Below are 14,858 nucleotides of genomic sequence, written 5' to 3' on the forward strand. Positions count from 1 at the left end.
GCATGTGTGGAAAAATGTTGTGAAAAAAAAAGTGTTGTATTTAAACAGTTCACAGTTCACATTAAAGCACTTGTTTTGGATTTTTCCCCAACACAACAAGACACCCAGGAAAACACGTTTATTGTCTGTAAGGTCAGACAGCAAGATAGTTGTATCAGTGTCTCCAGTCGAGATAGATTAGTGTTGATGCAAACTAGCTTGAAACAGAAGTGAAAATATCCAGACTGAATTTATTAAGGTCACAGTGTAAGATGCAGTAACAGAACCACAGATAACTCCTGTCCTCAAGGAGCTAAATTACACAACCATAAAAAAATAAAAATTCTCCAAAATGTACAGCATTAACAGCAAGGCCATGGGATTAACACAACTCCATTTCTTCCTGCATCAGCCACACATTTCAATTAACTGCTTTGATTTTCCACTCCATCAAGTCTTTGTAGTAACAAAAATTGTTTCATTTTTCTTATCTCAGGGGATTGTGCATATACAGAACATACAGTATGTACAGTGAGATGAGCGGAGTTTCCTCCGTTGTTGATAAAATCAGTCTCAATGAAGCGACATTTTCAGAAATTATAGTTTGGTGTGGAAGGGAATTATCTCATCTTGGTGCATAATCTGAAGACATCCCATTAAAATTTGTTAATGAAATAAGATAGGGAAATAAATCATATTTCTCTCAAGTCCTCAGTTAATGGTTATCATGGTCACTGTCCAGAAACTACTCCTGTCCCATTGTTGGTCCTAATTGTACGTCTGTAACCTGCTCTTTACAATCCAACTGTGCTGTCATCAATGTCTACTTGTTCTCTAATTATGGCAATTTCCTATTTTTAGATATTTCGATGAAGATATTTTACTTAAACCAGAAACTTCTACATTCTAGCTTCAGAGTGATTTGCTGCATATTTACATGCATCATGAAGCTAACTGTTCATATGGAAGTAAACTACTGGACTGAAGAGTAGCTAGTGATGTACAATGGGAAGAATTCAAGACATCTTTGGTTTCAGGGGTTTAAAAACTTCTTTGAGGAGATGATGATGAAGCTTGCTGTCTGCTTTCTTTACCATTGCATAAGTTAAAAGGCTCCTAACCCTTGTTCAAAGGCAGTCTATTGTGTATCAATGACAGTTAATAGAACAACTGGTCCACTAGCTTTAAGCTAACTGGTTTTAATGACTGATTCCAGCATGGCTGGTGTACAGCTGTTCAAGTTCATCAATGGTAGAGAAGTGGAAGTTTCTGATCATGTCCAGGCTCTATTACTCCGTCTTTGCTCCACAGATTCTACCTGGATTTTTACCAGCTGTCTTGTTTCTGATCCATTAATGCTAAAAATTTAGATTGTTGACTAGATGAAGCTGGAAACTGCTCCAAGTTCACCGTGTGGTAGCTCCAGTGTGTTAATTCCAATAACTGCATATTGGTTTACTATTAGTTTAATCAAAACTTACTAAAGTTAAATATTAATTCCAAACCAAAGTCAAATCATGTGGAGAAGAGACTTGTGCTCAACATTAAATACAGTTCTGTTAGTGGTGTCAGCTGATTCAGCAGGTTTCAGTCATTACGTGCATCACTTTTAACAAAGAATAAAATTAGATGTAGAGTATGTCTGTATATGAAAGTTGTACATGTGTGATGTTAATTCAAAAGCACATGTCCACTTCCACAAGCAACAAATAGCATAAAGACTGTGGGACTCAATTAGCCAATAAAATACAACAATAAAACCTGATGGCATGCACAGAAACTGTATACGGGACCTGTCAGCATTCAAACCACTAACTGGTTTGAATGTTGTGACTGATGTACAGGGCAACACATTTTTAACACCATCATCGAAACATCATATTCACACTTAAAAAAAATATGAGCAATCTGTATTTGGTCAAAAAGATTGAACGGCTACAAAGACTTGGGAATAAAACGAACAAAACAAAATACATATCATTCAAAGAGATTGGAAAAGATCCAGCAAAGGTCATGTTTGGGTTTGTCAAAAAAACTGACAACAGTCTGTAATCAATTCACTCTAAACAAATAAACCGACAAACTAAGAAGTTGAGCAGAGAAACTATGAAGACATTCTCTAGTCTGTGTGATCACAACTTAAAATTTTCAACAGTGTCATAACAAGTTACAGGTGGCAGTTAATGTTAATTGCTGATTTAAAACCTAGAGAAGACAGGCAGTCCAACTTGAATTGATCTAAACAAAAACGATGAGGAATAACAAAAGGGCAGCAGTAGAAATGGTTATAAAGAAAGACAGCCCTGAAGAGAAAACACCACTTTGGATATTAGAAAATAGAAATTAAGGCCTCAAAGGAAAAGCCAGGATCTTGCATAAAACCATCATCTTCCTGTATCAAAAGAGCATCTGTCAAAATGACTGTTATCCAGTTACTGCATGCAGTCCAACATTCACATACTGAGGTTGCAGCTGGTTTCACAGTATACCACGCTATGAAAAACAATGTTCATCATATCATGTACACTGTACATTTGCACATTAACAGTGCAACTGAATGGAGAATGTCAGCTGTCCCCAAATAAGGAAACTAGAATTTAGCAGCATGCCATCACTTTGGACATCACAAAGAAACATGGGGTTGGCTTGAGAATAAAAATCCAGTTGGAAGAAGTTATGAATTCGAAGTAGCAACCAAGAGAGGAGACACATGTTCACCCATCTTTAACAACAGCATCCCTCAGCACAAATCAAATGTATCAAATCAATGTACGTCCCACTATTATATTGATCCCTAATGAAAGAACATGTGCACATTTAAAACTTTCAAATTAGACAAGTGTGCTTGTACCTCTGTCTCTGTGAGGACACTTATTGACATTATGCAGACCCTGGCCTCAAACACCTCAACTAAATGTCTAACCCCAAAGCTTCGCCAAAGCTCAACCTAACGCTAACTGAACCTCAGAGTCAAGTCATAACCCTCAAACAAAATGTCCTCACTACTTAGGTCCAAGTCTCAAATTGGTCCTTACAACTATAGAAAAACACAAACACAGAACCTAAGAGGTTAATGTCATCCGCATACTACTGCAGAACAGCATCATGCTGCCTCCACATCACACAGGTAAAACTGCATACATAATAATTAAGTGTGTAATGATTATTTGTCATTTTTAAATAAACTGTCTTTGCTGTTGTGTAGTGTATGCCTGCCCTGTGATGTGAATACAGTTTTTAGCTGTCTTACAGTGACATCATATAGATGTCTTGACAGCTAATTAAAAGGCTTAGTGCTGTATAACACTTGCTGCTTATTTCTTCATAGTAGACTAAAATCTGTTCTGTTCCTGCTCCATCAGCAGGAAGTGACATCACGACCCACATCTGGCTGGTTTACAGGTGGCCCAGGATTTGCCGGGATGTAGTAATGTACCATGTGAAATTTGGGTGCAGCTGGTGTGAGAGTGATCCAGCAGCATCAGGTCCACCGAGACAAGCCTCAGCTCTGCTAAAGGGTGGCAAGGACCCTGAGGAAGGAGATGATGAGGACACAAAAGGACTGTCCGACCCCAAAAACAAGAGCCTCCAAAGAGATCATCTTCTTCCCTGCCGCCTTGTACACGCCTGCGATGGCTGCACCTTAAAAATATGACAAAACATTACATAAGTATAAATTAACTGCATAGTTTGACCTGTTTTCTGATTTTAAACCATGGAATTCTAGAAAAATGGAACTGAAATAATATATATATATAATAATAATAATAATAATATATATATATAAATATGATAATTCTTTGCCAAACACTTCCGATTAGAAAATAACAGTTCATTGACGTATGATAGCGTAGATTTGGCTGGATCTGGCCACGTTTAACTGGACTGGTATTTGTTATGACATAAACCTGATGAAATGCAGATCCTTCCTTTACATGAATGTGATGTATGCAGGGCTCCGGTCGAGTGGTTTTATTCCAGTTTATTCTGACACAGCCTATAGACATTATTTTAATTTTCTACATCAAAATACTGTCAAACTGTGCCAGTTATACCAGATTTTATCTCTCCCACATTCGACCTGGCTGCTTTACAACATTCAGGCATTAGGGCATAAAGAGAGGGATGCAGCTCCGGCAGGTGGCCGGAAGCTGCCTAACGTTTTAGGTTCAACAGTTACAACGGCACTCTAATCAATTTGTTTAACTAATTAGAACTTCTTGTACCAACTAGCAAGAGTAAAAATATTTAATAATTTAGTCAACTAATAGTGCACCTCCCCATAACTTACTGGTGAGGAGTCCCCCACACACTGGTCCCACGATGCCCATGAGGAGGATGGCAATGGGCATGAATCGGGCCATCTTGTGCTGACGCAGCGTGGCAAGGGAGAGGAGAGCTGCAGGCAGGTGGAAGACCAGGGAAGAAACCGCTGCCCACAGAAACACTCCGTACCACATCTCTGGACAAACACAGTCATGCAGTCACACATCACTTCATGCTAATCAGATAAGTAATTATGAACAGTTCTACATGACGCTGGAGCAATTTAATCAGATTATGAAATTGTTCATTACCATGATTCCTCATTCCACTCACTACATCTCCTCTGTGGAAAGGATTTTGACAAATATAGGAGTGACAAATGAAAGGAAAGACCTGAATACATAGAATAAATATGATACCATGCAGGTGATGATGGGTCATGGTTTGTCGAGTATGATAATCGTTGGATTCAAATGCTGTGGCTACAGTCTCCACATTTTAACAGAACTGAACACCTATGGGAGATTTCGGAATGACAGTGCTGTCCAACCACCACCAAATAGGGTAATTTCTTTTGTGGTGTTCAATCCATTAGAGTTTCACACATCGGTACAGTCGACAGGTTCATGGGGAACAGCTAAGATGGAGACTCAAGTCCCAGTCAGGAGAGGGCCAAGTCCCGTACTTCAGCCTTTGAGTCCAAGACAAGTCACAATATCTTCTTAATCACATTAGCTGCCACTTAAAAAATGTGCACATCAATACAGCAGCAGTTAATAATTTATTACATTACTATTACTGTTTTATAATATAGGTGTATAATTCTTTCCTAAACTTAATCCATGAAATACATAGATAATCTTTACTGAGATAGATGAGTACACAACACAAGGAGTCCACATACCTCCGGTATGGTGTCCACAAAATTAGTACTTTTATATTGATGTTATCTTGATGCCCTTATTGTGCATGTCTGGACTACAGATGGGTCCATTAGTATTTGGACTAGTGACACAATCAATGGACTATGAAAAACAGGCTTTAATACCTTAATGTGTAATGTCAGTTTTTACAGTAAACTCTATGGGATATTTTTTATCAAAACCCTTGAATTAAAGCTGAAGGTTTACAATCCCCACTATGAATTTGTTATAAACCGATTGAGCAGGTGTAAGGAGGGAATACTGAAGAAAACGTGTCACTTTATTGCATTGTTGTGAATGAAATAATCGCTTTAGGCTGAGAAACTCAATAACTGAGAAACTCAATAACTGAGAAACTCAATAACTGAGAAGCTCAATAATCAAATACAAGCAGTGGCCAGTCAGACATTTTCTTACCTCAGGCTTCCCCAATACTAAGCAGAGCACCTAACTATAGCAGCGCACAGGGATTTTAATTCAACGTTACGTAACGTTATTATACAGCTAATACTTGAAGTTAAAGGTGGTGACATGAGCTAACAGCAATCACGTGGAAAATCACAGCAACTTATATCAACCATCGCTTGGAGCAAGTGAGAGGTTTGTTTTAACAACAGTTGAGAGTTAGCAGGAAGTGAGCTCGCTGCACTAATGTACAGGAGTTACCTAAACAAGGCTAACTGTGCGTCCAGCTACCAACCTACAGGGAGACATTTACAAGAGAACTGACCACATTTAACACGTTCGTTAACAAGGAAACACATAGTGTGATATTCCTCAACCTGGTGTTATTAAGCTTTGGTAGCTAACAAGATAGCAAACATTAGCCCACCTGAGAAGTCGCTGAGAGATGTGTCGTTTCCTCGCTGTGTGCCATTTTTCCTCGGCACTAAATTCAACCCGAGTATTTGCTGGACAAAACCGATCTCACTGTATCTGTCCGTCATCTCTCACACCGACACTGGACGCTGCATGAGGGACAGATGGACAAGAGACGTGGGGAACCATCAGAGTGGTTTGTGTGGGATTTGACAGCAGCAGGCTTTTCCTCTGCTCTCTTTCTTCTTCTCTCGGTTTACTAGCGGATCGCAAACAACTTAAGGTGTGTACCGCCACCTACTGTACAAGAGTGTGTAACATCATGTCATTTAACACATCTAACCCATCAGTCCCGTCTTCTATACAAATAACGAGTGCCTTCCTGATTTCTCTTATTCCCTCTCCATCTGTCCCCAAAACCCCCATTAGATCCCACAAATTACAGCATTTGTTACACTTCCCCATTATAAATAGTGTAATTTAATCCAGTGTTATCAAATGTTAGTCTTGATATAAGGATTTTATGAATCAGTTTTATATTTTATAATATCTCCTTCCTTTCTGGTCCTCCTCCCATCTTTTCTGCCATATTTTCATTCATTTCTTCTTGATTATTGCTTTCCCTTCTCCTTCGCCAAGTTGAACTGATACTGATATTTATTTTCTAGGTTTACCTTTTGCTAACTATGCTAACTAATCAGCATACTCATACCCTACCACTCGTGAGCAGGTACCCATGAAAAGTGAACGTCTATACCTGTGAAGTCTTAACAAACTATAGAACAGCTCAATTAGTAAATCTTCTCTGATGGATATTGTAGATTGTACCTTTCACAGCTTGCTCTCCTTCCTATGAATTAAAGGCAATAAAAGCCCCCAAAATATGCTTAATAAATAAATACAATAAAAAGTAGCTGCTTAGTCAGAGCATAATACCACCCAGTCTGGTCTGACCTCCTCCACCCACTGTAACCCAATAATGGTTGCCGTTATCTCTGCTGTGAATACAGATAGATGATTGGATAATCTTTTGGAGATTGATACTTTGAACTCAGGGATATACACAGCAAATCCAACATGCTCCTGCTTGTCTTTAGATCCATCTGTGTAGATTTTAAGGTAGTTTCAAAAGCTGTGTCTGAGATACACACTTGTTTTAATGGTCACCTCACCTGCAAACCAATTTCTTTTATTTTCCAGGATAGTCATGGCTACTTTAGTCTCTGGAAATAGCCATGGTGAAATGTTACTTATTGGGGTGGACTTTAAGGCCTCCATTTCATAAACCGGTCTCTTTCAGCATTTGTCCACCCAAAGCCGTGACCCCTGAACTTGGTCTATTCCCAGCAGTCCTGTATTGTCTTGATTGAGGGATTTTCTTCCCTTCAAGCGGCTCCAGTATGCTAGTGCAAGCGTATCTCTTCTTAACTCAAGTGCTATCTCTCCTGCTTCTATGAGTATTGCATTAATAGGGGTTGACGCAGTGATATATACTGCAAACTTTCCATTTTTTGTAAATATGACTTTGCTGCTGCTCCACAAGCAATGCAGCCATAGCCTATTGCAGACCTCATGCATGCCCTATATATGTTAATTAATGCTTATTTTCCTGCCCCCCCAGTCATAGCCAGCCACTGCTCGTAACAGGTTTACTGTTTAAATGGTTATATATTTTCCATATATATTTGTTATCAAGCCACAGACCCAGATGCTTAAACTCATTTTCTCTCTCCATCTGCTGACCATATAATGTTAGCTTCTCAGCACCAAGCGTGCATTTATTAGTGATCGTGTAACAAGACTTGCTTGTTGATAGCTTAAACCCCCAGTCATATGCCCACTTTTCCATTTTCCTTTTCTTATATTCTTTATTGTATGTGAGACATTTCTTCCCCTCATCCAGATGTCCCCACCATCTGCGTATGATGCGTTGGATGCATGGTTCTAGGTTTGCAAAATTATCATTTATCATTATATTGAACAAAACAGGGCTGATTACACTCCCCTGAGGGTCACCATTTCCCCCTGATACCTCTGCTCCAACCTTCACTCTTATTTTCCTATCTGTTAAAAGTCCTTTACCCAGTTATACATTATTCATTCAATTCCCATTTTATATAATTTGTTAAATAACCCTTCCCTGCATAAAGAATCATATGCCTTTTCAATATCAAATATACTATCGCAATCAACTCTTTCATTTTCAATTTCTCTCACTAGCATCTGTTGTAGATCTTTCTTTCTGAAACCCATACTGATAATTACTCGATTACCTTTTTGTTCCAATTCATGAGATAATCTGTGAATTAGTATCTTCTCACTATGTACTGCAGCAAATGCCCTACATAAGACATCTGCCTTCTCTCTGTCTGACAAAGCCAGCCTGTCACCATCAACCAGTACTGGGATTTAGCTCGCCTTCCTTTTTCCACTCAATGGTTTGAACATGCCCCAGACATCCCCTAGCTTAACTCCTCTACCCATGATGGAGCAAAAGTCTCTCCATATCCTCTTTTTTGTACATTTGACTATCCTTTTTCCTTAAAGCCCTGAATGCCTTGTTCCTTGCTTTAATAGCTCTGCTACATTCACTATTCCACCCTGGCACCACCTTGTTTCTGCCCATTGTTGTTGTTATGCTCAAGTTAGCTGCATTTATAATCAATCAATCAATCAATCAAATTTTATTTGTATAGCCCATATTCACAAATCACAATTTGTCTCATAGGGCTTTAACAGGGTGTGACATCCTCTGCCCTTAACCCTCAACAAGAGTAAGGAAAAACTACTAAAAACCCTTTTAACAAGGTAAAAAGAAGGTAGAAACCTCAGAGAGAGCCACATGTGAGGGATCCCTCTCCCAGGACGGACAGAAGTGCAATAGATGTCAAGTGTAAAGGAGAACATCAGAGAGATAAGGGTTTTAGCAGCATTGATAAGGGTAAACATTTTGAAGCATAACTGAAGGTCAATGAATTGATGGATTATTGTCAGTAATGGTCGAGTATCTGAGGAGAAATATTGTATATCAAGCAGTCCTGTTGTAATCATAGTCTGTGGTCAGCAGCCACCACGATCATGATCCACCATCAAGATCGGATGCCACTATAGTCCACAGTCATTGTCCACTGCCGCCATCAGGATCCACCATCAGCTGCCACCTCAATCGTGGTCCACCACCATTATCAGATGCCAACACGATACAGGATCCACCATTATTATCACGATCAGCCAGCACGATGCAGAATCCGTCATACTGGATCCACCATTACGATCTCTGATACGCGATCCACAGATCATAATCCATGATGTGGCCACAGCCGCGGCCCTGGATCTGCGGACGATAAGGCAAAGGGACTCCGGGGGAAGAAGTCAAGTCAGTAACATGTATTGATGAGATATGAATTTATTTGATCTGATAACGGTTGAGAAGAGGAAGGAGAAGCTGGAAAGAGAAGCTCCGTGTGTCATGTGTCCCCCGACATTCTAGACCTATAGCAGCAGAACTAAGAGCAGGTCCAAGACAAGCCTGGACCGGCTCTAACTATAAGCTTTATCGTAAAGGAAGGTTTTAAGCCTACTCTTAAACGTACAGATGGTGTCTGCCTCCCGAACTGAAAGTGGGAGATGATTCCACAGGAGAGGAGCTTGATAGCTGAAAGCTCTGGCTCCTACTCTACTTTTAGAGACTTTAGGGACGACAAGTAAGCCTGAATTCTGGGAGTGCAGTGCTCTAGTGGGTTGATATGGTACTATCAGCTCTTTGAGGTATAATGGTGCCATATTATTAAGGGCCTTGAAGGTGAGGAGGAGAATTTTAAATTCTATTCTAGATTTAACCGGAAGCCAGTCTAGCGAAGCTAATACTGGAGAAATGTGCTCTCTTTTCTTGGTTCTTGTCAGGACACGTGCTGCAGCATTTTGGACAAGCTGCAGAGTCTTTAACGACTTACTGCTGGAGCCTGATAATAAGGAATTACAATAATCAAGTCTGGATGTAACAAAGGCGTGGACTAGTTTTTCTGCATCTTTTTGAGAAAGGACATGTCGGATTTTTGAGATATTACGCAAGTGGAAGAAGGCGGTCCTAGAAATTTGTTTTAATTTGTTTTAATCAAATCAGGATAGAAGATGGCTCCCTAGTTCCTGACTGTTTCATTGGAAGCAAGGGCAATGTCGTCTAGCGCAGCTATATCATTAGATAATGTATCTCTAAGGTGTTTAGGGCCAAGGAATAGAACCTCTGTTTTATCTGAGTTTAATAAGAGACAATTGCGGGTCATCCAGGTTTTTATGTCCTTGAGACATGCTTGGAGTTTAGTTAATTGATTACATTGTTCAGGACAAATATCTCGACAGCTTCTCTCAGATCAACTACAAAAAAAATGTCTGTACTTCATAAATAGTACTTCACTCAATACAATGAATCTGTCATTAGTTATATAACACATTACTTTAAGCTATCTATAATTAAACCTCTTCTAAAAAAAACACTATGCACTTGACAGTTTTAGCCAACTACAGACTGATATCCAACCTCCTCTTTATTTCTAAAATCCTTGAGAAAGTTGTTGCCTATCAGCTCTTTGACTTTCTTCAGAACAGAATAAACTGAAAGTCAGGGTTTGGAGCTCATCCCAGCACAAAAACAGCTTTAGCAAAAGATACCAATGACCTTATAGCTTCAGACAAAGGGTTTGTCATACTTGTTTTGTTAGATCTTCATGCAGCATTTGACACTATTGATCATCACAATTCTACTACAGAGACTGGAACAATGGCTTTAAAGGAACCGTCCTAAGCATGTTTGAATATTAAACAATGAGTCATCTGTGTGCACCAAAATGAATCACAAGTTCCCAAGGGTTCTGTGCTCAGGATAATTTGATTTACCATATATATGCTTCCATTAGAAAACATTATCAGGAAACATTCTGTAAATTTCAATTGCTATGCAGATGATACGAAGTTATACTTACCTATAAAATCAGAACACAGTAATCAACTAACTATAGTTAGAGCCGGTTCAGGTTTGTCTTTGACCATCTCTTAGTTATGTTGCTATAGGCCTACTTCGACTGTTGGGGGACAGATGGAACTTCTCTTTCCTCCTCTTCCTCACATTAATGTCTTAACTTCTTCCCAGGAGTCCTTGTGCTTTATCGTTGTAGATCCAGGATCACGGCTGCAGCCACATCTAGGATCGTGATGGTGGATGATGTTGTGGATCGTAGAACGTGGATCATGGTGGTAGTTGATAATGGATTATGGTTACAACTGGTTGCTTAGATACACAATAGGCCCACTCAAATATTCAACCATAATTGGCAATACCTCTATCATTACAATGTAATTGCTGCACCCTTCCCCCTGTCAGACTTTTTCGTTTTGTATAAATACTTTAAACATTGATACACCTCTCCATTTACATTAGGTACTGTATTTTCTCATGAATGTTGTAGATATTATTTTGTTCAATATGCTAGTTAGAATCTCTACTCTTTAGGTTTCTCTGGGTTCAGACAACCTGACAGTCTGAGTCCAGGAAATACTAACCCCACTGCAAACCTTGACTGTAGGTGTATTTTTGACAGTGCACAGGAGTGGGTCAACAAACATGTCACCAGCTGAGAGTAAATCTACAGCACTCACTTATACCTATGATTATGTCTAAAAAAAAAAGGCTTGAACTGGTAACAGGCTTTTTAACCTATATATTTAACTCTCAAATGATTAATTGATTAAGGGGTAAAACCACAAAGGTAGATACAGTAAAAAAAATGTTTTAAGGAATGTGTTTTACTTGACAAAAAGCCATATTTCTATCCATCTTTTGTTGATACATGGCAACTTCATCAAGGCAAGTTGAAATCTCAATCAGGAGCATTAATAATAGTGACTTTTACAGTGATATAATCAAACTATACTCTGTGATTTTGAGGTATTTTGCTCTTCTAGTGTCTGACTGTACAATAAACCAAATACTGGTTTCTTAATTCAGTTACATTTACTTGTATAGCACCACATTTGGCAAAAATATTCATTTTAAATCAAAGATTAACTGCTTTTTTGGGTCAAAGATCACTGTGGGGCACAAAACAAGTGTGCCCATAACCACTGCATTTATATATTATTATTCAGCGGCTGTGGCAGCGCAATTGTCCTCCAACCAAGTCGGTGGTTCGATTCCAGTCTTCCCAATCTGTATGCCAAAGGGTCCTTGGGCAAGATACTGAACCCTGAATGGCGCATCATAGAAAAAAAGTTCTTCCAATAGATGAACTGTATGAATGTGTGGGTGAATGGCAAACTGTACTGTATAGTGCTTTGAGTGGTCATCAAGACTAGAAAAGTATTTATATAAATACAGCCTATTCACCATTTGTAACATGTTTTTATTAGATTCTTCAAAGTATTCATTACACAAGTCTGGTCAGACATGGATACACAACATGTATTGCACTTCTGTCCTGGAGATTTTATCCAACTCAGGCTTTTACGTGCTGTTGTTTTTTTTTCCAAGATAAATCAAACTTGATGTTACCCTTGGATATTTCTGAAACCATTAGAATAAAATCAAGGCTCTGCTCTTTTGTCATCTGTTGCTATAATGAGCTTAAGACTTTCCATCTACCAGACTCTTTCTGGAACCTATCACTCAAATTCAGAGTTTATCCTTGGGCACAGACTACGAGTACCGCTGAGTCAGTAATTATAGCGAATTTAAAGGGATTCTCTCCAGGCATTCTAAAAATAGCGTGTTCACAAGGCAAAAGTGTTTTGAGAGGTCAGTAACCTGGACCTCTGATCTCCAAATTCTAATCAAGTCATCCTAGAGTGAATGTTTTGGCCAAATTAAATTAATTCCCCTGGTTTTCCTGATATATCATGTTAAAAAGAATATAGGGTCACTGTGACCATGGACCACCAAAATCTAATCATGATAAATGGTCTGTATTTACATAGCGCTTTTCTATTCTTAATGACCACCCAAAGTACTTTGTAGTAGTTTTGCCATACATTTAATCTATGTGCAGCACTTTCTTTATCACATCGTGACCGACCTTCTGGGTAGAGGACATTCCCCAAGTTCATGTCTGAGTCCAACTGAAGACTTGTACCAAATTTGAGGAAATTCCCACAGATGTCTCTGAGATGTAGAAGTACCACCAATATTAATTTGGACAGTTTTTATGTCCAAATTAATATTTGTAACAAATTTGAAGAAATTCCCTCAAGGTGTTCTTAAAGGGATAGTTCATCCAAAAATTTAAATTCACTATCTATTCACCACTATGCCGATGGAGGGGTGGATGAAGTGTTTGAGTCCACAAAACATTTCTGGAGTCTCAGGGGTAAACTTTGAGAGAGCACAATTCAATACAATTAAAATCAATGGTGAGTCCTTCTTCAGATGTAATAAAACAGAAAAACCATAACATGCCTCCAGACTGCTCCTGTGGCGTCATGCAAGGGTCCGGAAACCCCGACATTAGTATTTGCCTTGAAACAAGGTCATTTACACCCATTTTTAAGCCTAAATGTCTGATATCTCCCGATGAGGTGCACTCAGAGACCGTCGTAAATGCTAATTCCACTAGCTTAGCCACTTCTGGTGGACTTTTAGGCTTAAAACACAGTGGAAATGTCCTTGTTCCAACTCGAATTTGAATGTCGGGCTTGGGGACACTTGGCTGATACCATACGAGCAGTAGGGAGGCATGTTATGTTTTTTTACGTCTAAAGATAATTCACAAATGTCTTCAATTGTATTGGATTCGGCTGCTACACTGTTAACCCCTGAAAATCCAAAAGCATTTTGTGGACTCAAACACCCGAGTGAATTTTCAATTCTGGGTGAACTATCCCTTGAAAATATCGTGTTTACAAGGGGATAGACAGATAATCTGAAAACAGGATGCCTCCAGCCACTGGTGGGTGCAGAGGAATAAAAATACTGACCTTCCTTTTCCAGGATTTCTGCGTGAAGTTGAAGCAGTGCATACATCAGTGCTCAGATGCTGCTTTCCTACGAAGGAGAGCACCAGAAGACAGCCACTGTTGAAGACCACCTCATGCAGTGTCACGTTAAAGGCAAATTTATATTCCAGTGAAACATTTAATCCAATGAAAGAAACTGACTGGCAGCTCACAAATATGGGTCATTGAAGGAGGATTGCCTTATTAACATTAAGCATTTAAGGTCACATATGGAGAGCATTAAAAAAAAGTCTGTGGTGGGATTGTGCAAAAATAGACGAGCCTAATAACCCATCTGCAAAGACCACTGAGCTTCAGAAAGTAAAAGGAAATTTAATTTATCAATAATCAGACAAAAAGTGGGGGTTAAGTTGTACGTCATCTGTAAATAGCTTATTCCGTTTCTAACGATGGTACAGAAAACCGAGTTACAAAACTAGTTTATTTTGGAACCAAATGCCAAACACTGAATCACATGATTCTAGGATGAACACATTTGAAGTGGAGATAGGGTTCTGTGGAAACAAGGCGGCCTTAATTTCATCCCAGCTGCTTGTAGATGCTCTGGTAACTGGCCTTTGTCAGGCTCAGTTAACCTCATGTGGACAGATATTCAGCCGTAATGCTTAAACATATTTCAAGACTAGCTCATGTTAATTTTCGCTAACAATTGGCCAAATGCAAAAGTGGGTCATGTATGTATAATGGTAAAAAGGTTAAGCATCTAGCACCTCAAAATCCAGACAGACATTTTGCTCAGGGGTTGGTGGCGACCAAACCAAAGCTAAAAGGCCATATATACAGAGTCAACTAGAGTTTGTCTGAAACCACAGCAAGTTTGAAATTTGAAAACTAAGTCAATCCAAAGTCTCATGAAAGTGGATTTTTAAG

At 39.1% G+C, this 14,858-nt stretch overlaps 1 protein-coding gene across 1 annotated transcript; it reads right to left on the bottom strand.

The window, feature by feature from the left end:
* Nucleotides 1-210: 210 nt before the first annotated feature.
* tmem170a (transmembrane protein 170A) lies at nucleotides 211-6,247 on the bottom strand. The gene is made up of 3 exons (XM_035157489.1): nucleotides 6,001-6,247; nucleotides 4,271-4,441; nucleotides 211-3,621 (listed from the first exon to the last, which is right to left on the bottom strand). The coding sequence occupies exons 1-3, from the start codon at nucleotides 6,113-6,115 to the stop codon at nucleotides 3,491-3,493; spliced, it is 417 nt and encodes a 138-aa protein (XP_035013380.1). The 5' UTR covers nucleotides 6,116-6,247; the 3' UTR covers nucleotides 211-3,490.
* Nucleotides 6,248-14,858: the final 8,611 nt, after the last annotated feature.

Source organism: Hippoglossus stenolepis, chromosome 5 (genome assembly GCF_022539355.2).
Source record: "Hippoglossus stenolepis isolate QCI-W04-F060 chromosome 5, HSTE1.2, whole genome shotgun sequence".
In the NCBI taxonomy this organism is placed as follows: Eukaryota; Metazoa; Chordata; class Actinopteri; order Pleuronectiformes; family Pleuronectidae; genus Hippoglossus; species Hippoglossus stenolepis.

Excerpts from the sequence above, each read along its gene's own strand:
- tmem170a (XM_035157489.1), bottom strand. The coding sequence starts at position 6,115 with ATGACGGACAGATACAGTGAGATCGGTTTTGTCCAGCAAATACTCGGG. Across the intron at positions 4,442-6,000 it reads ATCTCTCAGCGACTTCTCAG|AGATGTGGTACGGAGTGTTT; the intron begins GTGGGCTAATGT and ends GTGTTTGTCCAG. Across the intron at positions 3,622-4,270 it reads GTGTGGGGGACTCCTCACCA|GTGCAGCCATCGCAGGCGTG; the intron begins GTAAGTTATGGG and ends CATATTTTTAAG.